General features: G+C 37.9%; 1 protein-coding gene across 4 annotated transcripts in view; it reads right to left on the reverse strand.

Annotated features, from left to right (window-relative positions):
• Window positions 1-2,484: 2,484 nt before the first annotated feature.
• Window positions 2,485-27,736, reverse strand: part of Ints13 (integrator complex subunit 13) — a 29,168-nt gene continuing 3,916 nt past the window's right edge. Inside the window, exons 4-19 of one of the 4 annotated variants that reach the window (XM_029535312.1) lie at window positions 19,301-19,503; window positions 18,441-18,521; window positions 16,175-16,265; window positions 14,464-14,592; window positions 14,329-14,352; window positions 12,819-12,903; window positions 10,157-10,246; window positions 9,873-9,962; window positions 8,980-9,158; window positions 7,797-7,967; window positions 7,369-7,523; window positions 6,852-7,082; window positions 5,214-5,353; window positions 3,473-3,608; window positions 2,939-3,016; window positions 2,485-2,838 (exon numbers count right to left, since the gene is read on the reverse strand). In XM_029535312.1, the coding sequence (XP_029391172.1) occupies window positions 2,799-2,838; window positions 2,939-3,016; window positions 3,473-3,608; window positions 5,214-5,353; window positions 6,852-7,082; window positions 7,369-7,523; window positions 7,797-7,967; window positions 8,980-9,158; window positions 9,873-9,962; window positions 10,157-10,246; window positions 12,819-12,903; window positions 14,329-14,352; window positions 14,464-14,592; window positions 16,175-16,265; window positions 18,441-18,521; window positions 19,301-19,503 (1,923 nt within the window). In that variant the 3' untranslated portion in view covers window positions 2,485-2,798. The remainder of the gene's footprint in view (window positions 2,839-2,938; window positions 3,017-3,472; window positions 3,609-5,213; window positions 5,354-6,851; window positions 7,083-7,368; window positions 7,524-7,796; window positions 7,968-8,979; window positions 9,159-9,872; window positions 9,963-10,156; window positions 10,247-12,818; window positions 12,904-14,328; window positions 14,353-14,463; window positions 14,593-16,174; window positions 16,266-18,440; window positions 18,522-19,300; window positions 19,504-27,736) is intronic. The other 3 variants (XM_021190188.1, XM_029535313.1, XM_029535314.1) reach the window with 3 other exon arrangements.

Raw genomic sequence — 27,736 nt, forward strand, 5'->3', positions numbered from 1 at the left:
CTACAAACACTTCTGTGAAATGGTACCTAGACAAAAAGTCAAGAAATGTTTAAATTAAGAGGGCCTGATGCAAACACCCCCCGAAGTCATGTTTTGAGAATATAGAACTGGCTCAGTTTTGAAAGTTATCATATCTAGTGAACAGACTCTGCCCGGCCCAGAGCTGACAATGGTGGTAACTGAAAGCAGCATTGTAGCCTCGGTTGATACACAGAATACCCACTGGACTAGATTATGTTTTTCTGGCTGTTGCTAAGTGTGATGGTTTATCTTGTCAACTTGACTGGGTTTAAAATTACCTAGGAGACTGTTGAGGTACACCTCTGGGCAAATCTTTGAGGGAGTTTACTGAAAGGTTTAACTGGAAAGGGTTATATGAACCCTGAATGTAGATGGCACCATCCCATGGGCAGAGGCCAGCTCTGAATAAAGGGGAAAAGAAGAAACGAAACAGAAGCCTGGCTATATTCTATCAGGACAATGATTTTTGTCATTAAATTCTAATCCAATAACTTACCATATATTGCCCATTTTTACCAAGAAAGTAATCAGAGGGGTTTATCACCTTCCCATGGATCTTTTTACTTTCTGATTCACAATAGCTACAGAATTCATTTAAATTTTACATATAAGAAAACTTGGGGCTGGAAAGATGGCTCAGTGATTCAATTCCCAGCATCCACAATGTGGCTCAAAACTGTTTTAACTCTAGTTCCATATGATCCGATGGCCTTTTCTGGCCTCCATGGGCACTAGTCACACATGTGGTACACAAACCCTCATACAGGCAAAACAGGCATGCACATAAAAAAAATAAACCTTTAAAAAAAAAAACCTTCTTAATCAGACACTAAATTAGCACCTTTCTATAAGAACTTATTTCAAAATATACAAGCTAAATGCGGTTCTGAGTATTTACACAGTATATAAAGACAAATGTACAGACTGAACCACTATACAACTATATTTTGCATATAAAGTGGTAATTGTGATTTTTGTTGTTGCTGTTGTCATTTTCTTTTTCTGAGATAAGATTTCTGTGTGTAGTTCTGGCTGTCCTGGAACTTGTTCTGTAGACCTGGCTGGCCTAGAACTTAAGAGATCCACCTGCCTTTGCCTCCCAATTAAAGGTATGCCATCTTCAAAGTGGTAATTTCATATAGCTAAATCTAGTATGTTAAGTCACCAAGAGATTAAAACTTCCTATCAGTCTAGATGATGTAACCTTCTAAATTAAGACTAATGCTTTAAATCTACAGGATACTATGGAAATTTTTAGATTTGCTCACTAGGCCAGCATCTATATACAATTACATTAATGGTTTTAGCAGCCAATTGGCAGAAATGAGAAAGCAAGCAGCTCAGTACCTCATCTAGGTTGTTTTGATCTGAAGCAAGGGCATCTGAGTTAGACACACATGCAGTGCTGTGGACTTAAACACTTGGCTTAGTACCTCATCTAGGTGGTTTTGATCTGAAGCAAGGACATCTGGGTTAGGCACACATGCAGTGCTGTGGACTTAAACACTTGGCTCAGTATCTCATCTAGGTGGACTTAAACACTTGGCTCAGTACCTTATCTAGGTGGACTTAAACACTTGGCTCAGTACCTCATCTAGGTGGTTTTGATCTGAAGCAAGGGCATCTGAGTTAGGCACACATGCAGTGCTGTGGACTTAAACACTTGGCCACAAGCTCCAAGCCATGTATATTCATATACATTGTAATGATAACTGGTCATAATCATGTGACAATTTTAGACACTCAAAATATAAGCCTCATAATTTTTATAGTATACATCGTATATGGTAATAAGACTACATAACTTTTGCATAAGCTGCAATGATAAAAATAAACTAGGATTTACTGGGTAGACTTGGTATGACTGCAAGTGTGCCTGTTTTTCATGCTAATTTAGAACCTTACAATCACAATGTCTCCTGGACTCAAAATTCCACTTTAAGCACTGAGGAGATATAGGACAAACCTACAAGTAGTTAACACCGAGATAACACATTTCTTATAACATGCTATGAGAGTCCAACCAAAAAGCATGGGGAGAAAGTCAACGTAACATGCAACATAAACCACCATGCTTCTGAAGACAAAGGAAACCAAAGTTCTACTGAGGATGAAAACAACCGCATAATGCCCGTCTCTCCTCCTTTTGTGAAATCATTTCCTTTGTACTTACCTCCCTTTCAATATAAAGAGTTAATGGACAATAAAAACGTAGTATTATATCAAACAAGTAAATGTAAAGTCACACTGACTACATGAAAGTTCTGGCTTCAATGGTAGCAGACAAACGCACGAGCACACAAGGGCAAAGCGTGGAAACTAAACCAAACAGCTTCTCCTTAGAGGCAAGTAGGAGCTGTATGAAATACTACAATCTCACCTAGATTCGGACCAGCTTCATGAATTCTTGAAGTTGGAATTAAGAGAGTAGCATCTTTTTTTTCTAAAGTAATACTCCAATACTTGACATTTCAAACATTTTAATAGTTTTATTTGGCAAAGAGAAGCCTAAGAATTTTTAAAAAAACATTTCCAGAGGGAACACCTTTTACCATAAAATAAACTGTGTGGTCTGGGAGGGCAAATCTCCACTGTATATATTTTAACTCTGCCAATCTCAGAATTAGTACAAAAAAGATAGTTCATTGAAATTCTTTAAAAATGTAAAAACCAGTCTAGGCAACATAGCTATACAATCTTGCTGTAAAAGTACTTATATCAAATTCTGCCCAAAATATTTTTCACAATATACTAAATTTGGTTTCTCAAGTCACTCTTCACTGGCGGCTGGCTTTCCCATTTTCTGTTGTCTCCATCCTGAAAAATTTAGAAGAAGGAAGTGAGATGGTGATAAAATATTTAGTAGCAATTTAGTAGTAGTTTTATCTACTTTTACCCATTGGAACTAAAATCTAACCTATTCACAACAGGAGAACGTGGGCACTTTAAGAAAGGGATTGCAGTTCGGGGTCCTCCAGTCAGTCCAACCTCCTCACTGTGCACATGAGAGAAAGGTGAGCCTGTAAACATCAGGGCGCTTCCCTAAGGTCCCCTCCCTATCCCTCGCCCTTCTCCAAGCAAAGAAAAGGGAAGTCTCCTCCATTTAGTCAAAGATTTCTACAAAAGGAATGCCTTTAACAGTGTTATAGGAATATATCTTCTTAAAACAACCGATTAAAATAATCATGTCTGAAATTTATTCTAATTCTTTAACATTACATAGATTCAGTATGTGGTTTTTACCCCCCTGAAAATATAATGCACGCAGCTTCATAATTACAATCAATAAACTGAGCCTTTGTGAGCGCCAAGGGTCTAACAGGTTAATATCTTTCTCCTTAGAGGCAATGTAAGTATTAACTTATAGAACAAAACTGCTGGCCAAAAGCAAGCAGTTTCATTACGGGATTACACAATCAACAAAGCAGTTTCCACAGGAAATTACACAAACCCATTTTCCTCCTTAAGGTGTTGATACAGCTCTGCTCTGTTATTGACAGAGTTCAAACGCCCAGCAAACTCCTGGTGCTTTCTGGAATTGGCAGTGTTTATTCTGTTACTCCACAAGGATAATAAGGACACTGGCCCTGGTGTTAGAGTAGAAAGAAGAGAAAAAAAGCAGAAAAATTACTACTTCAAGTTTTAGAAATGTAATAAATTTAGCCCTCACTTCTGTTGTTCATTTTATACTCTTCAGGCACTGTACCATGCCAAGAAAGTTGAACAGATTTCCACCAGATCCACAGGGCACACTTAGAAAAAACAGCCTTAAAGGCAGTGTAGGTAGACATCAGGCACTCAACTGGCTTTGAGGGGACAGAAGGTGGGAAGTCTTTTCCAAAGTAGATGAAATGGGTTAAAGAATGCTGTTGATCAGAAAACACACAAAGGTTTAGCTTGTAAAACAGAATGAAAGACATGAAGGTGAGAGAGGCACCTAAGGGAAGAGGGAAGCAGGAATGATGCAAATGCACGTATGAAATTGCAAAGAGTAAAAAAGTAAAATAAAATCTCTGAAGTATAACTAAATTTCTCATTCTAATCCATAGAGGTATATCCAGCATGTGAGATATGGAATTATCTCAGTAAACACCAATTTAAACCCTATTATTTCTAACACTAGCAAAGACCTGAGAGGCAGGCACCAAACCATCTCAAGGTGACCGCTGCTTCCCCAAAAGCAAGGACATTAGTTGCTTGAAGAATGAGTATGTCCCAGTGCACTGACTATGGAGTGACTAGCCTGCATGCTCAGGATGACCTGCCAATAACACTGGGCTGCCCTGCTCTTGATGGCAAGGAGACACAGGCATCAGATAGTCTGATGATTTTCCACAGACCCTAAGAAGACTGAACCCAGGATACCTTCACAGACACTAAGGCCCAGAATGACATCAGGAACTCGAGTCTAAGTCCCATCATTTAGACCTAGAATTACTTCACGAAGAAATTGAATTTTCTCAGCCTATAAATAACATTAAAGGTTTCATGGTGAAAATATGGTTTTTAACAATATCTTCACTTAAGCTTGGTCATACGTTACTACTAAATGAGTAAATATGATTACATTCTTCCCTGGGTACCAAGAGTGGGGTGGAGGGAAGAACAAGTATTTCTCTCTTTTTCACACATAGGATCTAAATGTTATGTGTATGAACATGCACATATGAAAGTGGAAGAGAGGTTTTCATGTGTACACACATGCACATGTGAAAGTGGGAGGGGTATGAAGGGACGATTGAAGGAAAGCAAGGGCAGAAGAGCATCTCATGTGGAGGGGAACTATGAGCAACAAACCATGATGTACTGAATAAATATGTCACAATAAAACCAATTATTTTGTTCATTAATTGAAATGAATAATGATAAAGGGACTTAGGGAACAGTCTGTCCTCCATAAGCCAGCACTTGGCAGTTCCAGGAACATAAGCAGATTTAAGCTTCTAATTTACAAAATCTTAAAGTATAGATTTTATATAAAGTATTTTATTTTTCAAAGCTTTTATTAATAGAAGTATACTGCTACTATTTTTTTTTTTTAATGTTAAAAACATCTTCCCTTCCAAGGATGTAAACAGCATCTCTGGGCATCCAGGCGTCAGTAGCTTTCTCACAGACACAATGTGAAGTAACACTGCCCAGAAACAAGTGCTTAGCTAAACTGCCCAGGCCACTCCCAAGGTTGTCCTCACCTTTAGACTTTTCCATGTGTGGTGTCTCATCCGTTTCAACAAGGGGCTTTTTGTTTGGAGGCTCTGGAGAGTCAGGTGAGTCCTTTATGACCTCTGCTTCAGCCAACTCTTCTTTCCCCCGTTCTAAAATCCCTTTCAATCTGGAAGAGGGACAAATAATGAAGCAGAGTTTAATTTACAAGTCTATAAGTGGCCCAGTAACTACACTACTGTGTGTATCAGTTTTTATAAAACATACTTGATCTCACAAAAGAATCTAAAAATCATATAAAATAGTTTAATGAGTTCGACACAATTTTATTTCCCTTGATAGTAATAACAGTTCAGGAATTAGTCCAATGTAAGAGTTAAAACCAAACCAAGGAAACTTAAGTTAGTAGTTAAAAGGTTAGAAACAATGTAGTTATGAACAAGACATTTCACAAGACCCACATTTTAAAAATAAAGGGAAAAAAAGTCTATTACAAATTACAAATAAGATTAGTCCTTACTGTCGAGTGTGGTGCGGTCTGTGTGACAAGGTGTGCTCTCAGGTGTTCTTACTTGCAAGCCTTGTCACTCTAAAGTTTTTTCTTGAGACAGTCTCAGTGTGTAGCTCTGGCTGGCCTGAAACTCTCTATGTAGACTAGGCTGACCTAGAACTCAGATCAACCAAAATGCTTCTACCTGAGCGCTAAGATGAAAAGCCCTACTCTAAGTTTTTATTAGGCTTCCTTAGTAAGAGGAATACTTCTCATCTATGCACAAGGCCATACACTGGAGGTCAACTGGAACTGAAGTAAAGTGCTCTCCCTGTCTAGAAATGAGGACTGCAAGAACTACTGCCAACACATTCCTACAGACCTACGGTGAAGGTGGTAGACATGGAAACATGGATGTGTGAGCAGAGATCTTCCATGAATTAGTAACTGTGAAGGCAGAGGCTATTTGCCACTACAATAAATCTAGCTGTCTTGTCTGATCTGTGGCAAGGACACAGAAGTTGATATATTAAGATACTTGTTAAATAAGGGCATAGGCAATTCATGTACAATGGCATGTATGTGGAATTCATGTACAATGGCATGTAGGTGGAATTCATGTACAATGGCATGTATGTGGAGGTCAGAGGACACCACGCAGGAGTCAGTTCTCTCCTTCACCATGTTGGTCCCAGGAATCCAACTCAGATAGTCACATGTGGCTTCAAGGGGAAACAGTGTGCTGATTAGGAATGATGTCAAAATTAGGATTCCATGCTAGTCCGTTCCAAAGGGCAACCTGAACCTAATTCATATAAGATAGCATTTTCCACACTGTGCTGTGATCACTGATGTATGACCTATCTCTAAAATAAGGCAGGGTGTTCTTTCAGGATGAGATCTTGAGATGAATGCCTGGCCAGTGACTCACTCACTAAACATAAAATTATGTTTGTGAATTTAACAATATTCAAAGTATATACTAGTACCAAACATCATAATGATAACCAGAAGCTAGTTAGAAAAAATTAACACAATTTTGTCATAACAATAAAAGTTCATACCTTTTTAAGGCACAGAAAGATGGGGTGACTAAGAGTACAGTTAGTGTAGATAAGCACATACTGAATGAAGTGAATGTGTGACAGGCCAAGATGGGTGCTAGGGGGCAAGTCACCTGTCTGCATCCGCCCGGGGCTTTTCCGTGCCGTGCTCCTTCCCCGCTTGTTCCGACTTGTCCTCCCTGTCCTCCCTCTTCCTTCCTCGTTTCTTCCGCTCTTCTTCTTCTGGGGGTTTGCTCCTACATGCCATTAGACACTCCAATACTCTCTGATGCTTCTCTGAGTTGCTGATATGGGCTCTGACAAGAGTCTCTAGCTCATTCCACATGATCCGGTACTGCTCATCTCTAGAGTAAACATCAAAAGCACACTCAGAAATGGTCCTGGTTATAATATCTAAACATTAGGCACTTGCTATGGTAAAGGAAACAGAAATGGAGATGTATTTCTTTCTTTTTACTCCATAGTTAATAGTGGAACTCCAAGTTACATTGTAGCAATGCTTACCACTATATGTCTCCACCATATGGTACATACACCTCCTCAGATAATTTACACACAGAAGAATTATCTTACAAAGTAGTGTCTGTTAAGTAAACAGGATGTGTGAAGGTGTAAAGAAAACAGCACTACCTTTTAGGTCCCTTTCCTCTGGTACCAACTGTAGAAACAGGAAGAGGGTCATTCTTTCTTTCCATATCAACTAAGTTGTATATAGTTTTCTGACAGTTTAACACATCCTCTTCTGTCAAAGACTCTTTCACAATGACACCAGCTAATGGAACTACCTGTTAGGTTAAAAAAAAAGGAGAGAAAGAAAGAAAGAAAAAAAAAGAAAGAAAAAGAAAAGGAAGAACGTTTTAAAGCTGATATTAAAGATGGCCACACAGAGGGGAACACGATAACTGCTGCTTCTGTTCTCAGTCACTAATTCTTCAACCACAACAAACTCATGCTTCCTATCTTGCTTGAGAAGTGGCAAGAATTACAAATTAAAAAAATTATTTTCTAAAAATGTATTTGCAAATACATACTAAATCAGAAAAAAAAATGAGACTCACCGCTTGCATGTTGAAAATGGTGGTTTGTGAAATAATCATGGGCCAGTAACGGGTGTGCTTTTCTAACTGATCCTTTGCACGCTCCAACGGGATCTCTAGACTTGCATCGATTTTATATCTGGGGTCTAGAAAAGGAGTTAACCTGTTTTCCCTCATAAATTCACCAAAATCCTAATGATAACCAGATAAGACACAATTAGAAACTAGTCTAACGTTCCAACACAGTCCGTTTCCCTCATGTCCTCTGTCCTGTGACTGCCAGCAAAGCCCTTTCTCTAACAGTGACCCACCTCACTGCTTGCCCCACCCCCCTTTGAAGTTGAAAGCTATCAACATTTACACAGTGGAAATGAAGCATGTCCCCACTTCACCCCTATGATGTAACTGCTTTCTTTCAGATATGTGTGAGATTATCACATGGCAAGGCCAGTTTGCTTATAAAAAGCTGCTTTGACAGAATATCAAAATGATGAGTGTTATTCTTTCAATAATAAAATTATAGGTAAGTTAGGGTTTTTGGTTGGTTGGTTTTCAGATGCCTTTAGGTTCTCAGTTTTCCATAATGAATGCTTATTGGCTTTCAAGCCCTTATTAAAATAACTACCAAGAAAAAAAGTCTAATAAAATAATTATATAATATTTGGAAGTTTATAGAGTAGTTATACATATAAATCCACATTTCAATTCCACAACCATCTCAAAAAAGTAGCCCTGAAATATCAATATATGCAAAAGAAAGCACTAATTTAATCGTATTCTCTCTATAACACCAGTGTTTCAGGACCCATTCACTAAATCTGTCACATGGCAGAGTATTCAGTGATGATGGTTACCGAAACAACAATCAGCTTTTTTGAGACTGCTTTTCTCCATAACCTTAACATATAACAAGAACTCTTGCTAACTGACTCAAAACAAAATCTACAGAATAATAAGTTTTATGGCAGGACTAGAGAGATGGCTCAGTGGCTAAGAACACTGGTTGCTCTTGCCGAGGACCCAGGTTAGATTCTCAGCACCCACATAGTGGCTAACAATAGTCAGTAACTCCAGTTCCAGAGGATCCAACACCCTCTGCTGGCCTCCACTGGTACCAGGTGTGTACATGAACATGGCGCACAGACATACACAGAGGCAAAACACTCATACACATACAATAAACATTTTTTTAAAAAAGTCTCACTGTAATCCGGTAGTCTGTAACTCTTCCTCCACAGCCCTCACTAATTGAAGGCGGATCTTCTAGAATGGATCGAGAACTGCTAAGGACATGCAAAAAGATCTCTCCTCCATGGCTGCTAAGCATGTGACTGATGACTTTGGAACCTGACTTTCGTGGCTGCTCCAGCAACACAGATCGACCTGTCAGAAGCAAGATCAAGCTGTCAGTAACAAAACTCAAACAGCTATATTTTAAACAGTACTGCATAGCTAATGCATCTACACTTCTAATACTTAGCTTCTCTCAGACTCTTTAAGGTTTACACAGGTATATGGCTATGTTCCCAAACAATTATAATGGTATGTTTGCTTTATTGAATTTCAAGTTCACATAAAAATTTCCTCCTAGACATTTAAAAATCAAAATTAAACTACTGAGGAATTCTCAGGTTATTAATGCTACAAAGTATTTGAGGAAAAGGCAGTCTCAATCCCTATCTACAATGCCTGCCACCTTTTTGGCATAATTGTTTCTATTTCACATGCCGAATACTGCTGAATTTAGATATTATATATTACAATAATCAAACTGAACATTATAATGAAAATAACCTTGGAAAAAAGCCAGACTTTTAATCAATAGTTCTAAAACTTAAGATTACCTTAAGCTTCCAAAAAAGTGTTAAGTCGGACCCTAAAGATCAAATTTCTAATACAAATTCTTAAAACTATGTTGGTTAAAACTCACTTAGCTATAAAACCTGGAAGTCAGAAAGAAAGTAAATTTCTGCCCCCAGCAAAACTGTTACAGGCTATTTCCACTAACATGAATTTAAAGCAATAGCAAATAGACTATCATGACATGAATGACCCCACTTAGCAATAACTGAAGGTAAGCCATTAAATGATGGTTACCATTGAGGAGAAAATTAGTGAGACAGGAAGAAGGTCTACTATTTACATCCACAGGTGAAATTCGGTAAGCTCCAGTGCAATAGTGCAATTCTGAAATAGAAAAAAACACTGCCTTAAAGAATATAATAAAATATCCTACACCTAAAAGAAAGAAAATCTGCTTTACTGAGTCCCTTAAGGCAATGAAAAACAAAAATTCAAAAAGAAACTCGAGATTTAACATCACACTTACAGATCTTTGTGTGCTCTAGCACCCCCCTACCCCCCCTGGCCCTTCTTCTTACCAATGCTGTTGGTCCTGGGTGTGCACCACTTCAGGGTTACTGTCTCTTTAAATGGCCCTTCTCTGCTGCTGCCCCCAGAGTGGCTGTCACCTTTAGAGAGGTCATAGAAACACTAACTTTACTAAGGAGGTCACCAACTTCAAAGTGGTGGCTATTTAAGTTTTGAAAATAAGTTTAAACTCTGGAAGAGAGAAGAGCTCTATGAGAACACGCTTTTTACAAAGTCTCAGTGGGAAAGGCCAAATAGAAAATGGATATAAACTACAGTTAGCATCGATAAGTAATTTCCCTCCATATTTTTCATTTTAGTTTTCATTCACTGGTTTAACTAATTTGGGTCACTGTGTTAATAGCTAGTAATAAAATTTTATAGACCTCCGATATAATGCTCTCTTCCTGCCCATGCGAATAAATGATAAAGTAACATGGCCAAAACTCAGAAGGTTTAAGAGTCTAAAATGCACAAGTAAACCCAAGTGTGTTTCTTTAGATGAAGCATAAAGGTTCTGGAAGTAAATACATAAGGAAGCAGAGCAGTCAGTACCCATGCCTTCATGAAACCTGCAGTGTGGCAGAGCAAATCTGTCAATAAATTTGAAATCACAAAGTTAACAAAGATACTTTGTTGAAAAAGATACTACACACACACACACACACACACACACACACACACACACACACACGTGTGGTATTAGAGCCTCCAGCACAGAGGTCTGACCTATTCTAAGACAATGGAAAAAAGTCTCCTTTAGATATAAAGATGGCTTAAGTTCTCAGAGAATGGTGTAGGAATTACAGGAAAAGAGGAGAAAGCAGAGAGGACAGCAAATGTCCTTCCCAGCAGGGAGCATGAGACAATGGAAGAAGGATCTGGGATGTTAGGTGAGAAAATAATAGGTTTTATTCAGGAAGCACCTAGTGGTAGCAGAAATGCAGAAATGGTTGTATCAGAAAAACACAAAATGAAATTAAGAAAATGAGATAATAAAGTTGATATAGAAAGTGTCAGAGAGGCATCTCAAGATGATCTTAAGGGTTCTAATAGAAATGCAAAAACAACTGGACTATCCACTGAAAGTGCTAAGTCCCTGTCATAAAGCTTACCAATTGTTCTGGGAGTAGTGAGTTTTAGATGAAGTACTGACATGAAGCAGCAGAATACATAGATACGGAGCTTAGGGGAGATGCTTGGGCTAAAGTACAAGCCTACTAATTGAGATCATGCTTTAGTGTCGCTCCTCAGTACGGTTTGCCAAAAGTTCAGAGTCATAACCACATGCAGCCTTCACAGGCTCTACTCCTATTGCCACAGGAGCACTTTACAAAGTTTTTGTTTACTCATAGGTGTAATGTAAAAGCATGGCATGGGTGTGGCTAATGGCTCCTGGGACCTCCCAGTCTCTACTCCAAACTGTGGCTTTACAGGCTTTCAGAGCAAGTGCTCCTACCCACTAAGTCATCTCTACACATAATTATCTCCATAGCCAAGAGAATGTTATACAATCTTCTAAGTTAAAACAGAAGTCTTAAAAGCTGACACCATCGCATGGGTTCTTAGAATCTCCACAAGTTACATTTTCTACATTCCCTTGCTAACATCAGAAGATACATTTATCATAGTCGTTTTTCTCCTGCTAGTAATTCAGTCAGTGAATCCCAATATTCCATAGACACATAACCCCAGCTGGCTCACAATTACGCTTCAGAATGACTGCACACAACATGCTCAACAACAGTCCTGTAAATCTGTCAGCACCAATCTACAAAGAAAAGACTCAGGAATTTAAAGTCTTCACACCTTAAAAGTGTCATTCAACATTAGGAGTGAATGAAATATTACGATTCATCCTGCTATAGCGTCTGCAGTTTTCAAACACAAAAAGTGAAATATAGAAATATAGAGCTGCTGTCGTGACAAAACCCTTGCTAAAGTTCTTCCCTCTTACCCTAAAGCACTAAGGTGCAGTGATGGAAATCAAGCCTGAAGGAGAAAGCAAACTCTACAGAGTCCCCCCAGTTCCATGGACACTGTCCCAGTTGCTCTTTGTTGGTGTGATAAAAACCATGACCAAAAGCAGCTTGGGTAGGACAGGGTTTACTTCATCATGTAAGTCAGAGTCCTTTATCATGGAAAGCCAAAGCAGATGCTCCAGTCAGGAACCTAAAGACAGGAACTGAAGAGGCCATGGAGGAATGCTGCTTACCAGCTTGCTTATCCTGGCTTGCTCAGCTACCTTTCTCAAAGTATACCCCAGATCCACCTGCCCAGGGATGGCAGTACCCACGGTGGGTATATCAATTAGCAATTAAGAAAATGCCCCACAAGCCGGGTGGTGGTGGCACACGCCTTTAATCCCAGCACTTGGGAGGCAGAGGCAGGCGGATTTCTGAGTTCAAGGCCAGCCTGGTCTACAAGGTGAGTTCCAGAACAGTCAGGGCTACACAGAGAAACCCTGTTTCGAAAAAACAAAAAAAGAAAATGCCCCACAAACAGCCACAAGCCAATCTGATGAAATCAATTCTCCAAGTGAGATGCCCTTTCCCAGGTGAATGTAATTTGTGTCAAGTTGACAGACACTATGATGGTGACACTACACAGGAGTTTTGACAAAGATGAGCTCAGTCTGTGTGTTTGGTGAGAATCCTGGGTAACGCCTCTTACCACTTCTCAGGAAATCTACATGTGCATCTTTGTGATGAAGTAGCTCCACGTCATAGTTGGCAGATGTGTTGGCATGCTGCTCTTCCTTTAAGCAAAGTTTAAGACATTTTAAATAACTTGGGTCTGCTTTCAAAATAATGAAATAAATTACTCACTTTGCTTTTTGCTGAAAGTGAGGTCAAATATATCTACAACATTAGCTAAATAAGAGGATGGTTTGCTCTCGTTTATTTAAAGATGCGATACTTTGCAACAGTGTAACAAACTCTATTGTAGAACTATTAACAGAACACAGGCACAAGTAATAACTTTCTCATGTCAGAATTAACAGAAATGACTCTTCTAGAATTTTTTAATTTTACCACTAATATATTTTCTTGCCAATAGTTTTAATACCCAAATATACTATCATTGGAAGAATTTATGTAAGTTGAACTTAAAATAACTCTTAAAAATAGACAATAGCATCTTTAAATACCTGCGATGAATTAATGAACACCACTCATTTAAAATAGCAAATACTAACTAATAAACAAGCTTAGTAACTTGTTTTTGATATTATCTATTAACAGAATGAACACAGACTACAGAGGCACACAGTATCAAGTCCAACAAGCAAGCCACCTGCTGCTGCCTTCTTGGCAATTCTGTTTCAACTCAGACATAAGCTGGGGTTTGTTACAAAGTTTTACTTGTTCACTGCCTCTCATCAAATGCCTACTACAGGGTCTCCTAGAACTAGCAAAGAACCAGCCAACCATGTTGGAAGGATGAAAAATGAAAATCTAAGACTTCTCATGCAATTTAGTATCCATGAGATTAATAGCAAAAGAACTGAAAACAAGGCTGGGTACTGTGATTCACAACTGTGAGTCTAGCATTAGGGAAGCTGAGGCAGGAGGATCACACATTCCAAGCCAGCATGGACTATAAAGTGAAACCCTGTCTCAATAATAAGCAAAAGAGAAAAAGTTGAAACTGGACTCCAAGAAAGTCACCAAGAATTTTTAGGCAAAAGTTGTTACAGTATGGGCCCAATTTAGTAATAACTCATTTGATTGATTATATAAGTTTGATTAGCTTACTGTGGACCAGGCATTTTGCTTAGTCTTGACAACTTAATGACAACATGAATAGAGTGACAGACTCCTAAGAAACGCCTACTGGTGCAACCATAGACTCATACCCACAGCTATCTATCTGAAGAGCTAAATCAACAGGAAGCCATGGGCTGTTTTTCACTAATCAGACCTTTATCAACATCTTTACACTTGGGTGGGTAAGAACGAAAGCACAGGAAATAAAAAGATCCACTCAAATATACAACGTTAAATCTAATTATACAGCTCTCAGGAAAAGAATCACAGAGAAATAATTTAAAATATCAATCTTGATAAAAAATAATAAGAACATAGTTCCTAAGAATCTCATATGGTATGTTCTTATTAGAAAGAGTAATAATATATTTTGGTCTGTGATCCTTTCTTTTTGATTTTCAGTATTTACTGACCTGTTCAAAGACACTGAATGTGGGCTAGCAAAACAAAATATGATATGGGGAGAAAAAGTAAAGGTTCAATTAAAGTGAATAAGGCATGTCAAGCAAACAATTAAAAAGCACAGAAGAGCTCTCAGAACTGCCTACCTTCATAGGAATGTTTGTGATGGTCGTTGAAGCCAAGTCAAAATGTTGCTGTACTAGAACATTCAACTTGGTAGCAAGATGCCGCCCAGCTCGGACACTGTGGACTTCACTGGTCAAAACTGGGGACAACTGTAGGAAAGTACCAAAAAAGATAATCCACAAAGCATTATTTCATGGTAGCCCTGTGCTGAGTATTTTACTATAAAGTATCCAGTGGCTTTTAAAGATGGGCCAGGAGGTTATAAAAGCAAGCAAGGATAATTACTTCATCAATGAAATTTCATCTGTAATGTATGTAATCCATTTACTATACTATAGGTCAGGAACTATGTGAGCCATTATAACATAGTCACAATACAGACAGTCATTGTCTTCTTAAAACCTAAACTGAAACCATTCACTAAAATTCTGCTTATTGATATGAAAATATCCTTGAAGTCATATATATATATATAAAACATAAGAAAAATAACTCACTTTATAAAGGACAAAACTGCAAATAAAAATTAAGAAGGAACATGGAAATCACAAACATCTGACTTTATTACCAGTATGAGGTAAGGGAGCAAAAAATTAGTAAAATAACAAAATTTTATTAATTCCAGGGCAGTAATAGTATATTTAATTGTTTTAGTTACCAAAAGGTAAAACCAACATATTGTATTATAAAAGAGGCATAAAATAATCAAGAAATCACCTAGAAATGATAGTCAATAACATGAAAATATTAACAACCTGAATATATCAGTTAAATACAAAAATTCATATTCTAAAGTAATAGTGGTGTACTGGCTGGTTTTCTGTCAACTTGACACAAGCTGGAGTTATCACAGAGAAAGGAGCTTCAGGTGAGGAAATGCCTCCATGAGATCCAGCTGTAAGGCATTTTCTCAATTAGTGATCAAGAGGGGAGGGCCCAATGTAGGTGGTGCCATCCCTAAGCTGGTAGTCTTGGGTTCTATAAGAGAGCAAGCAAGCAAGCAAGCCAGTAAGTAACATCCCTTCAAGGCCTCTGCATCAGCTCCTGCTTCCTCCCTATGTAAGTTCCAGTAGTGCCTTCCTTTGGTGATGAACAGCAATGTGAATGTGTAAGCTGAATAAACCCTTTCCTTCCCAACTTGCTTCTTGGTCATGATGTTTGTGCAGGAATAGAAACCCTGACTAATACAAGTGGATAAGGTTAAATTAAAAAAAAAAAAAAAAAAAAGCACACTACTATTCATTTAGTGTAACTATATAAATGGATAGATTTCTATTTCTGAACACAAACTACCAATGAAGATGTTATATGAATATACCTACCAACCAACAAAATTATCTTTTCATTTAAAATTTTTCAACTTTTTAAGTTGGTTTCTTTGTCCTCTGAGATTAGAATACACTCCTTTTCTCAAAATGAGGAAAAATTAAAGTTACCGAAGTAACTAAAATTCACAATAAAGAATAGTAAGAATAAAAATTATATGGGTTTGCAACACATTTTATTAAAATAAATGTCAGTAATGAAGGAAAAACATGAAGCGTGTACCATCTGTAATTACAACAGTCTACTCTGACTAGTTAGATGTTTTGACATATAGGTTTGTTCTCAGACTTTCAAATACTTTCTTGGCAGAAAGAAACAGCAATGTGATCAGTTTAATGCTATCATTCTCAGCATTGCTTACTTTGAACTCACAACCATCTCTTCCTGCAGTACTTCCATACTTACTTCTTTTTTAGGACGGTCAGACACAAGGCTATCTTCACCAACTGGGTAGGTGTGAATCAAGACCAACTCACATTTTTGAATCTGCATGAGACTTAAAAAAAAAACAAAACAACTTTCACTTAAAATGTTAGAAAAGATACTATAAAGAATTCAGGCAAGCAAACTATTTCAACCTTATCATAATAAATAGTATTATGTATACAATAAATAAAACTGTAATTAGATATCACTGTTATCACTCTAAGCTAAACAGTTACACAGTACATAATGAATAAGTGCATTTGTTTAAAATAAGTGCAAAACCTTTCTCTGTATATTTAAGTTATAAAAACACTGACGGTGGGTGCCAGGTTACAGACATGCACCGGGGCCCTGCTTTTATGTGAGTCACTGAGGCAATCCCACTCCTGCTGCCATTGGGGAGATGAGATGCTCAGAAGTTACTGTGGAGAGTAAGAGACAAAGCAGAATGTATCCAACTATGCGACAATCTTTGCATAATAAAAATCTGTTCAAAGTTAAAAAATAACAATGTAGAGAAAGGTCTCACAATTTTCTATAATTATCACAAAGAAAATGAGTATCTGTATATTGAATTTCTTAATTGTTTTAAGGTCAGGCAACACTAATTGCAAATGTACAAATGTACTAATTGTAAATGATTACTTCTAAGAATACTAGAGTAAAAAATGTCCCGTTTCTCAAATATACATTTTTATGGAAGGGAGTGCACCAGTGCACATGTGGAGATCAGAGGATAATGTTGGAGTTTCCCCTTCCACCACATAGTTTCTCAATTGATGTTGTCAGATATGGAGTCATTTCACCAGCCCTTCCCTAACCTTGTATTCTGAAGAAAAGCTGACAGCAGTATATTCAATGAAAATCCATATACTCTACATTATATATCACACACATTCACTGTTAGTTACATTTGTGTTCTTTCTGACTCTGAATAGAGGTGCGACTGTTTCTTACCGAGCCATTCTCAAGTGAACTGTACAAGACATTCCCAAACACTTGAGGATCCTTTTATTAAGGACAGTTCTAATAGAAATGTCCCTAATTCCACATAAGAAAATTAGTAACTGCTCGATCTAAACTGCAGTCCAGTATAACTGCAGTAAACATACCCTTACTGGCTGTAATGCAACATTTGGTCTATGGACAGAGCTACTAAAACCCTTACTTATAGGACTTTAGTCCTAAGTACTATGGGTACTAAAAGTTTCAGCTCTCTACTATTTGACCTTGAATCTAAGTTCTTGACAGCTGGTTCCTAAATCTCTGGGAATGTCCTGGGTACTAGGTTCCTGTGTTAATAACCTGACTTGGGATTCTTCACAGCTCCTAGATGGAGAAGATATTACCAGAAAGATAATGCTTTGATTAGAAGCTTGGGACCTTTGAGCCTTACTCTGCCATCCTTTAGGAAGGAAAGAGGGGGCCGGAGAATAACCAGTCATGCCTGTGTGGCATCTCCATGAAAGCCCCAGAGATAAAGGACTCAGGATCTTGACGTGAACACATCCACACACGGTGAACACACACATTCACCTCCAAGGGGTAAAAACTCCTACACCTGGGACTTCCTCTGCTTTGTGCTATGTCACCTGCTTTACCTGTATCCTTTAAAACACATTAGCATACTAGTTTACAGCAAACTGTTAGATAGGATGGGCTGTGGGAACAACTGATGGTTAGCAAGTCAGACTGACACTGGTGTCTGAAAGGGTAAGGAAGGTATTCTGAAAAACTGAGCTCTTAATCTCTAGGGGCTGCACTAACTCCAGAGAGCTAGTATCATAAACGAGCTGCAAGTTACCCAGATGTTGCCCACAGAGTGACAAAATTATTTGGTATAGAAAAACAAACAAACAAAACACTTTTGATCATCCTAAATATTGCTATGAGTATTAAAAAAAGTTCTTTTCAACTCCTATTAGCTGTTAAATTTTGAACTAATAAATAATGACATCAACAATTTGTATGTTTTTTAAGTTCCTAGAAGGGTATGATAATGACCTACTGAAACAAATATGCATTATAAATTTAGGTATTTTTTTAAGCATTCTGAACCCCTTTCCTGTGAAAAGAAATACTCTAAAATGCAAGGAAAATGATCAAACTTACAGTATTATGCTAATTTATTAAGTAAGAAAAATCAAGGAAATGCTACCAAACATACTAAAAAAGTATTGCAAATAAAGATGAAATTGTATCATGTGAAGTTAAAGACAATTATCTCATCTATGATTATACTCACTGATCTGAATTTGCAGCAAGCTTGTTATGCTCATGAATTGTTTCCTGGACACAGTCTTCGAGCATTCGTACATGACTATCACTATGTTTAAAAAAAAAAAAAGATAGAATTTATAAGAACAAGTAGTAAGAAAACAGTCAAAGCCACTATTCAACTGTAGCACGCTGACACTGGCACATAAAATTACTTCAGCCGGGGCTGGAGGGAGTGCTCAGAGGTTAGGAGCAAGTACTGCTCTTGCAGAGGACCTCAGTTCCCAGCACCCAAGTCCAGCAGCTCACAACTGCCTGTAACTCTAGCTGCAGGGGATCTGAAGTCATCTTCTAGCCTCTGCAGCACCTGTACTCATAGGCTCACTCACAGACACATATGTACATATCATTTAAAAAATAAAAATATTTTAAAAAAATTACTTCAGCAAAGACTGTCATGAACATACCTCATTCGTATTATCAAATTATTAGCTTAAAAAAAGTCAGTAAAAAAAAGTCTTATCAATTTACATGATCATTTAAACAGTTTTCACTAAGATGATTTTGTTGAGACAGTTTTGCTCTGTAGCCCTGGCAAACTTGGAACTCACTACATAGGTTAGGCTAGCCTCAAACTCAGGGCAATCTTCCTGCCCCACCTCCCAAGTGCTAAGACTACGGATATCCATAAGCATATGCATCTTAACAAGATGGATTTTTATTTAGAACTGAATAAGCCCAGTCTCAATATTAAAGGCAAATACTAGAAATGAAATAAATCAGAGAAGCCATTTACATATCCATACATATATAAGCCACCCACACTTTGTAAAATAAAAACAGTAATTAAAATTCTCTCAAGGAAAGGATCACTGATTAGCAGCCCACCTTTTTGCATTTGTGATGCAGATTATCCGTCCTCTATTCCCAACTCTCTCTGCATTCTCCATGAGTAGAGTGCGAGCCTCGTGTTGGTACTCAGTAATCTTGCAGAGGGTTTCCACTGCTGCAACAAGACCATGCAGAATGCTGCAGCACTCTGGATCTGCCCGAGGGTTAGGAGGCCCCACAGTAGCGAGCGCTGCCATTAGCTAAGTAAAAGGAAAAACAACTATGTTGACAAAAAAAAAATAACAAGTTAGCCAAAAACATCCTGAGGAAACAAAACCAATACTTCTTAAAATATGGACAAGGAACTGGATAATTGGTTCAGCGATTGCAAGCTGAACACAGGTTCAATTCCCAGCACCTACATGGCAGCTAACAACTGTCTGTAACTCCAGTTCCAGGGGATCTAACAGGGGATCTAACCAGATATATATGCAGGCAAAACACCAATGTACATAAAACAAAAATAAGTAAATCATATATATGGATACAAACTCCTCGAACAAAATACTAGCAAGCCAAATCTAACAACACATATCATAATCATGGAGGATTTCTGTCAAGAATGAAAGTGAACTGAGTATCAGATTGAGGGAGAAGAGAGAAGGGCTTGTGGGAGAGAATATGAGGAGAGACAGCTAAAATTAAGGCATATTTGAAGGGTAATATGGAAATCTAATACAGTAGAAACTTTGTAAAATACATACATACATACATATGAAAGTAATCTAAGTGAAATCTCCAAATAATGGAGAAGACAGTCCCAAATGGCCACTTCTTGTAACCAAATGAAGCGTCCAGTGCCAGGATTGAGTTATTGCTCAAAGGGGCCCCACAGGAATCTCCAAACGACTCAGGCTGTTGCCAAGACTATAGGTTGCTCTCCACAGCTGACAGCAAAGCCCCATTGCTGCAGACAACACCCATACAACTCACTGAATATGGGTATGTCAAGCTGGTGCCTAAAGAGCCTTCGACCCTACATTCCAACATCTTTGGTACAGGAAGGTATTCTGCATGCTCTCAAAACACTAAGACTAAAATGCAAGATAAGACAAGGTAACTAATCAATAACTGATTTGACTTAAGGTCCACTCCCTGAAATGGAACTCATACCCAACACTGCTTGTGTGACCACAAACTTGAGACTAGAAAGCCCAGCGACCCAGAGTAAAATCAAATTATAATGGTCTAAAAAAAAATGTAGTGACAAAATGACTTATAATGCTATTCTGTTATTCTCATGGATCAGTGCCTTGTTCAGCCATTACCAAAGAAGCTTACTCTGTAAGAAGAGGGGAACAAATTCAGAGACCCACAGCCAAACATTATGCAGAGAGTGAGAGACCTTCGAACACTCTGTGGTGGTTTGAAAAACAAAAATGGCCCCTAATGGCCCATAGGGAGTGGCACTCTTAGGAGATGTAGCCTTGATGGAGGAAGTGTGTCACTAGGGGTGGGTTTTGAGGTTTCAGAAGCTCAAGCCAGGCCTAGTGGCTCACTGTCTCTTCCTGCTGCCTGCAGTCCCAGACGTAGAACTCTCAGCTACCTCTCCAGCACCATGTCTGCCTGCATGCCACCATCACTCCCACCATGAGGATAAGTAAGCCTCTGAACTGTAAGTCAGTGCCAGTTCAATGATTTCCATTCTAAGAGTTGCCATGGCTACAGTGTCTCTTAACAGCAATGAAACCCTAAGACAAACATTCAGCACTAAATGTGCTGTCTCCATAAAATCTTTCCCTCAAAGCTCAGAAGAGGTTGAAGGGCTGAAAGGCCAGAGGGGATGTCTAACACTAAGAAAAGGAAGCTCTCTTAGTCAACATGAGTAAAGCTCACATGAACTCACAGAGACTGGAGCAGCATGCACAGGACCTGCAGAGATCCAGGTCCTCTCTGCTTATATACTTGCTTCCAATTTAGTGTTTTTATGGGATTCCTGAGTGTGTGAATGAATGGGTCTGATTCTTGTGCTTTTTCTTCAAGTCTTTTAACCTTTTGTTGTTTTGTCCAAATTTGATGTGATAAGTTTTATTTTATCTTATTATATTTCACATTGTTACATTTTAAAAAAATGAATGAATGAATGAATGAATGAAAACCTAGTCACTAGGGTAAAGGTTAATGACTGACCTGTCATTTTTACCTGCTAGAAGAAGGATAATCAGGTTTTTTCCAATGGAGTGTCACCAGGTGTACCAACCACTCTAAGACATACCTTATAATAGGGAGTAATTAGTTGACCATATAATGAACTCCACAGTTTATTTGGTTATATTTTGGTGGGGGGTTTGCTGCTGTTTGTTTTGGGTGGTGTATTACTTTATTTTCTTGGTTCTGGGAAGGTAAGGTTGTTGTGCTGGGTTCTGGGTTTTTGAGAAAGAACTAAAAAGTTGGGTGGGTAGGGATGGAAAAGGGATTGGGGAAGGGGAAGAATATAATCAATATATATTTAAATTTTAAGAATGTTTCAAATAATAAAAAATATAATAAAAAAGAAAATCAAGTTAATTTAGCATCAAAAAAAGTAAATGTAAGACATATTACCAATAAAAAAAAAAACCCAAACCACACCATCATTTCATCTAAATCCAAGAAAAGGTTTGGACAACATACAAATAAAAAAAACAAATGAATTAGGAACAATTTCCTGGAAAACCCTTTGAGGGTATCATAATTAATGGTTAAAAACTAAAGTGTTCACCCTAATTGTCTACACAAACCAAGATGTCCCTCGCACCATTGTACTCAACACGGTATAGAAGTCCTAGTCAGGACAACTAGGAAAGAAAAGGAAATACAGTGATCCATACTGGAAGTTCTACAAGAAGTAGAACTATCCCTATGCTGCAGGTGCCATTATTTTGCCTATAGAAAACCTTAAGGAATCCATTTAAAAAACTACTAGAATTAATAAGCACAAGGCTACAGCTGTAGCTCAGTGGTAGAGCCTTTGCCTAGCATGTATGAAGCCATAGGTTCAACCTCAAGTACTACCAATTAATTGATTAAGGTCACAGGATATTAGATCAATACACAAAATAAATTATATTTCTACACACTTAGAATGAAGGATCCCAAAAGAAAATTAAGGGGGGAAAGCCAACTTAGAATAACTCTTAAAAGAAGAAAATACTTAGAACACATTTAACAAAATAATGAAAAGGTTATACCTTAAAAACTATAGAACACTAATTAAAGAAATTAAAGAGATCTACCTACAGAGAACAACTTCCTATGCTCATGGAATGAAAGACTATGCTACTAAGATGCAACATCATCAAGATGGATCTACAGTTTCAGTGTGGCTCCTGCCAGTCTCAGTCCAATGAACACATGACGACATAAATGTTCGATGCTATTACTCATTAGAGAAATACAATTTTCAAATGAAGTAAAGTTTTATGTACTAGAGTCTAGAATCTGAAGTCAGATAATAAAAAGCAAGCATTGACAAGCACCCAGAAAAAAATACACCCTCATTCATTGCTACAGCTGTTAGGCACATAGTACAGCTGTTACTGTCAAAGAGCTTGTCAGTTCTTCCAAGTGTTAAACACAGGTTATCAAATCACCAACCAATTCCACTCTTAAGTATGTATAAAAAACAAAAAACAAAACAAGGGGTCATAATTTTCACATGAAAAGTGTGTATGGGTATTCACAGCAGTATTACTCATAAAAGCCCCAAATGTCCAATGCCTGACAAACAAAATGAAATACACACTCATACAACAGTCTGTAATAAAAAACGAACAGAGCTAGAGAGGTGGCTCGTCCTCTTGCTACCTAATGATGCAAGCCTGACAACTTGAGTTCAGTGCTTAACTATGTAAAGATGGAAGGGGAGAAATGACTCCACAAAGCTGCCCTCTAATCCTCCACACGGATGCACACACACATCATGAATACATACACAATTAGGAAAAAAAATGACCACACAGTAGTGGCAAATGCCTTTGATCCCAGTAGGCAGAGGCAGGTAGATCTCTGAGTTTGAGGTCAGCCTGGTCTTACAGAGTGGGTTCCAGAACAGCCAGGGCTATAATATATAGAGGAAACTGTCTTGGGGGTGGGAAGGAAGCAACATAAACAACATTATGGATGGACTTGAAACGACGCAAATGCCAAGCCAAAGAAGCCACATATAATTACATATACATATTACAGGATTCCAGTCACATAAAAAGACTAGAACAGAGAAACTACACAGAAAGATTAGGAATTGTCTGGAAGCAATAATAACCAGGATGTGTGGGATGTTCTTGAGGTGAGGGGATGTTCTATAGTTGACAGTGGTAATCACGATACATAGCTATGGATATATTAAATGTGCCTGTGGTCCTAGCTACTGAAGAGGGTGAGGTAGAAGGACTGCTTGACTAAGAATTCAAGTATCATATTAACTATAATATGACACTATAATGACACTGTTTTGGCTCCCTACTTTTTCTTTTTTCTTTCTTTTTGTTTTTTGTTTGTTTGTTTTTTTTTTTTTTTTCCTTTTTTTTTTTTTTTTTCTTCAAGACAGGGTTTCTCTGTGTAGCTCAGAAATCCGCCTGCCTCTGCCTCTTGAGTGCTGGGATTAAAGGCATGCACCACCATGCCCAGCAGCTCCCTACTTTCTGACTCTACATATTCCGTGTAATAAATAAGGACATTTAAAATTTTCATGTAATATTCTATTATAAAAGCTCATAAATGTATCTGGAATTCTAAATATCTATGAATTCTAACATTACTGTAGAATTAACACCTCAAGACATTCAAAGGATTTGAAAAACATTAATATAAGAAATAAGCATATTCTACCCTACCAATAATCTTATTTTATATTAAATGATTTTTTAAAAAAAGAAAAAAAAATATATTAACACTGCAGTTTTGGAAAACGATGTCTTTAATTCCAGAACTTGAAAGGCAGATAATACAGGTGGATCTTGAAACATGCAAGGCCATGCTGGTCTACACAATCATTTCTAGGCCAGTGAGGACTACATAGTGAAACCTCATCTCAAAAAGAAAAAGAAAAGAAAAAATATAAAAGAAAAAATAAATCAAAACAAACAAAACCAAGTGACAAATTTTCACTCAAATGAACAACAGATACAAGAGGTAGGAGGACCCTCCTGAAGTCATCTCCAACAGAAGCATCAATTCAAATAACTTATGATTTAAATGGTTTAATTTGGGGGGGGGGCTAAAGGACTGTTAAGCATTGTTTACCAGATTTAAACAACTATACAATGTATACATGTGTTGAGCATCACATGTACTGCATTTGCCACACATTATTTCTATGTCACAGTAGAAACCTTCACCGGATGCAAGGGAACCAGGGAGATCACAGTGACTAGATCCATCAGAAAAATAGGAAAGGAGGGCTGCCTGATGGCTCAGTGAGAATACATGTTTACTGTCAAGCTTGACAATTGGACTTTCATTCCCAGGACCGACAAAGGAGAAAGAAATGGAGAACTGGATGTTTCTATGCTATGATTGTTTGTTTGTAGAAGGTACTCAGGTACCTCTAGCTAGGCTCAAACTATGCAGCTGAGAATAACCTGAGTTCTAAACAGCTCCTACCTACAACTCCAGCACTTAGATCACAGGCATTTACTGATATGAATACAAGGCTTCATGCCTAACACATATGTAAGTGTTCTACCAAATGAGCTACATATCTGCTTAAGAAAAATTTTTAAAGTTTGCAGTCTAAAGAAAATGTTAAGTTTTTGCAGAGACAGTTTACCTGATTTGAATGTTATACAATGTATACATACTAAAACATCACTTCTTATTCCATCAACACATATATTTCTATAAATAAAGGGGTTTTGTTGTTTTGTTTTGTTTTTTAAGCATTGATTTGCAGTTTCTCTTTACACTGTGATGTGGAATCAGGGTATTGCTAATGTGAAGTTGTTTAGAATGACACTGGTTCAACACTCTTCAACTGCTACAAACAGGTTTTAGCACCGATACCCAAAGAAATGAAAATTAGGCAGTGTTTTAACAAACAATTTGTACTTGTTATGGTTTAATTCAAATCGGCCTCCACCGGCTCCCTTGTTTGCACAGCTGGTGGAACTATTTTCAAGGCTATGAAACCTTTGCATTCAGAAGCCCACAAAGCAAATTTGAGGCAGGTCTTGGAGGGAGACAACCTGGCTTGGCTTCTAGTCTCCCTCTTGGCCTCCTAATCTGTCAATCTCACATTCCCACACGGATAGCTCCAGAAAGGGCTGCAGCCACCATGCATTCTCTGCCATGATGGGACTGCACTCATCTCATACTATGAACCAAAGTAATGCTTTCCTCCCTTAAATTGCTTCTGACCGGCATTATGCCACAGCAACAGGAAAAGTAATGAACACGATTATGAAACACATACATAGAGATATACATGTATGGGTAGAGATGGACATTTTTTAAAATTAGATGGACATTGTCTATTTTTAAAAGTAACTAAAAAAAGAGAAAAATTATAGGAAAAGCTTAACAAGCATTGGTTTATGAGAGGGATAATATATTTCCTTGGGAAAGCAGAAGAAAAAAAGATTTGGAGTCAGATATAGATTGACATTCTCTTCAGTCTTTTATTAGCTGTGTGACCCTGGCCAATCTCTTCTGGCCCCTTTCCTCATCTAAATGAAAATAAAAATAATAGAACTTGTTCCACATTAGTGACACTCTTGGTCAAGCTTTATTGAACAGACAAATAAGACCTAAACCCCTCAAGTATGAAAAAAAATTAAAAAACAAAACAAAACATGTATACAGCGTAGAGATGGGTGCCACAATGGAAAGACCATCTCTGGTAGCTGTGGGTCTTGGGTCTTTTGCCTGCATGAGGGATGAATTACATAGCAAAGGATGTCTAAAGTCCCTTCAGCCTAAATATTTGCAACCAGCTGACTTCATTCATTATTCATGAGGATTTCTGACAACTCACTGTGTCAAGAATAACCAAAGCACAATGTACTAAATACACTTCAAACAAACAAACAAACAAAATGCATTAAACATTGGTGACATACTAGAGTTGTCCTCACAATGGAGTTTCCTCCTGGTGTACTCACAACTTCAGAGTATTGAAGGGTTCCTCTCAACACTAGACATTCATGGAACTTGCTTCATTTGGTATGTTGGGTTTGCTTTTACAACAAGGTCTGGTATAGTCCAGGCTACCCTCAAACTATGACACTTGTAGTCAAGATTATCCTGCTGTTCATAGGCATCAGTGAAGAACCGAGTAGACTGACATCTTCTGCCCAAAATAAACAATAGCAAAAAACCAAAAGCTACCAGAAACTCAATGTTCTTAACTAACAAATAATACAAAGAATAAACATAATGAATACAACCTAAGTTTCTTTATGCTCACCCAACTAAAACCACAGGAAAGGAAAATTTAAAAAGCATAAACCTACCAGTCTTAACAGGACAGGCATCTAATACTAGCTACATGGAGGTGAGGCAGGGGAATCATAAATTTAAGGTCTGAAAAGACTATAAAGGAGATGCAGCTCATGTTACAGTGCTTATCTAGAATGCAGGAGGCCATAAATCTAATCCCCAAGAACAATCCCACCACTGCCACAATAAAAAGGCACAAAAATCCCCATATTAAACACAGACAATAAATACAAAAGAGGAATATGGAAATATCACTGAGAATTATAAAAATGGAAAATTAGAAATGAGCATAACAGTACTGAACAAGCTGAAGTCTAAGTACCTACATGGGAAGAAAGACAAGATGACACACCTTACAGAAGGGGTACATTTCCAAGTAGGAGGCACCATGTATCACACAAAGCAAAGCTGAAGAAGATACTGAAAAACCTACAAATAGCTTCAAGTCAGTTATACAGCATACTCGGACTCAGACCCTAATCTATTAACCTATTACCTTTCCCAGGCAACCATAGACAGACACAGAATCACATCAGCAACATACCATGCATGTACACCACAGAGCACAGCAGAGTGCAAAAGCAAGGTTCTGGACTAGCACTGCCCAACAGAGCTTTATGAAACGCGGAATTTCCTGTCTGTCCTGGTCCATACAAGAACCACCATCTACCCGTGACTTACTAATCACCTAAGCATAGCAAAGGGCACAAAGGAACTGTAATTGAAATTTTAAATAGCCACACAAAGCTAAAACTTCTCTTACATAACTAAGTACTACATCAAAACCCACAAAATTAAATATAGTCTCAAAATCCTCCTATGAATGGAAGAACCTGCCTTTCTTTCATCCCAGAAAGCTGACAATGAAGTTCATAGCACACAAGTAAAAAAGTAGAGGACGGGGCTGGTGAGATGGCTCAACGGGTAAGAGCACCCGACTGCTCTTCCAAAGGTCCGGAGTTCAAATCCCAGCAACCACATGGTGGCTCACAACCATCTGTAACAAGATCTGACTCC

The sequence above is a fragment of the Mus pahari genome, chromosome 2 (genome assembly GCF_900095145.1).
Source record: "Mus pahari chromosome 2, PAHARI_EIJ_v1.1, whole genome shotgun sequence".
In the NCBI taxonomy this organism is placed as follows: Eukaryota; Metazoa; Chordata; class Mammalia; order Rodentia; family Muridae; genus Mus; species Mus pahari.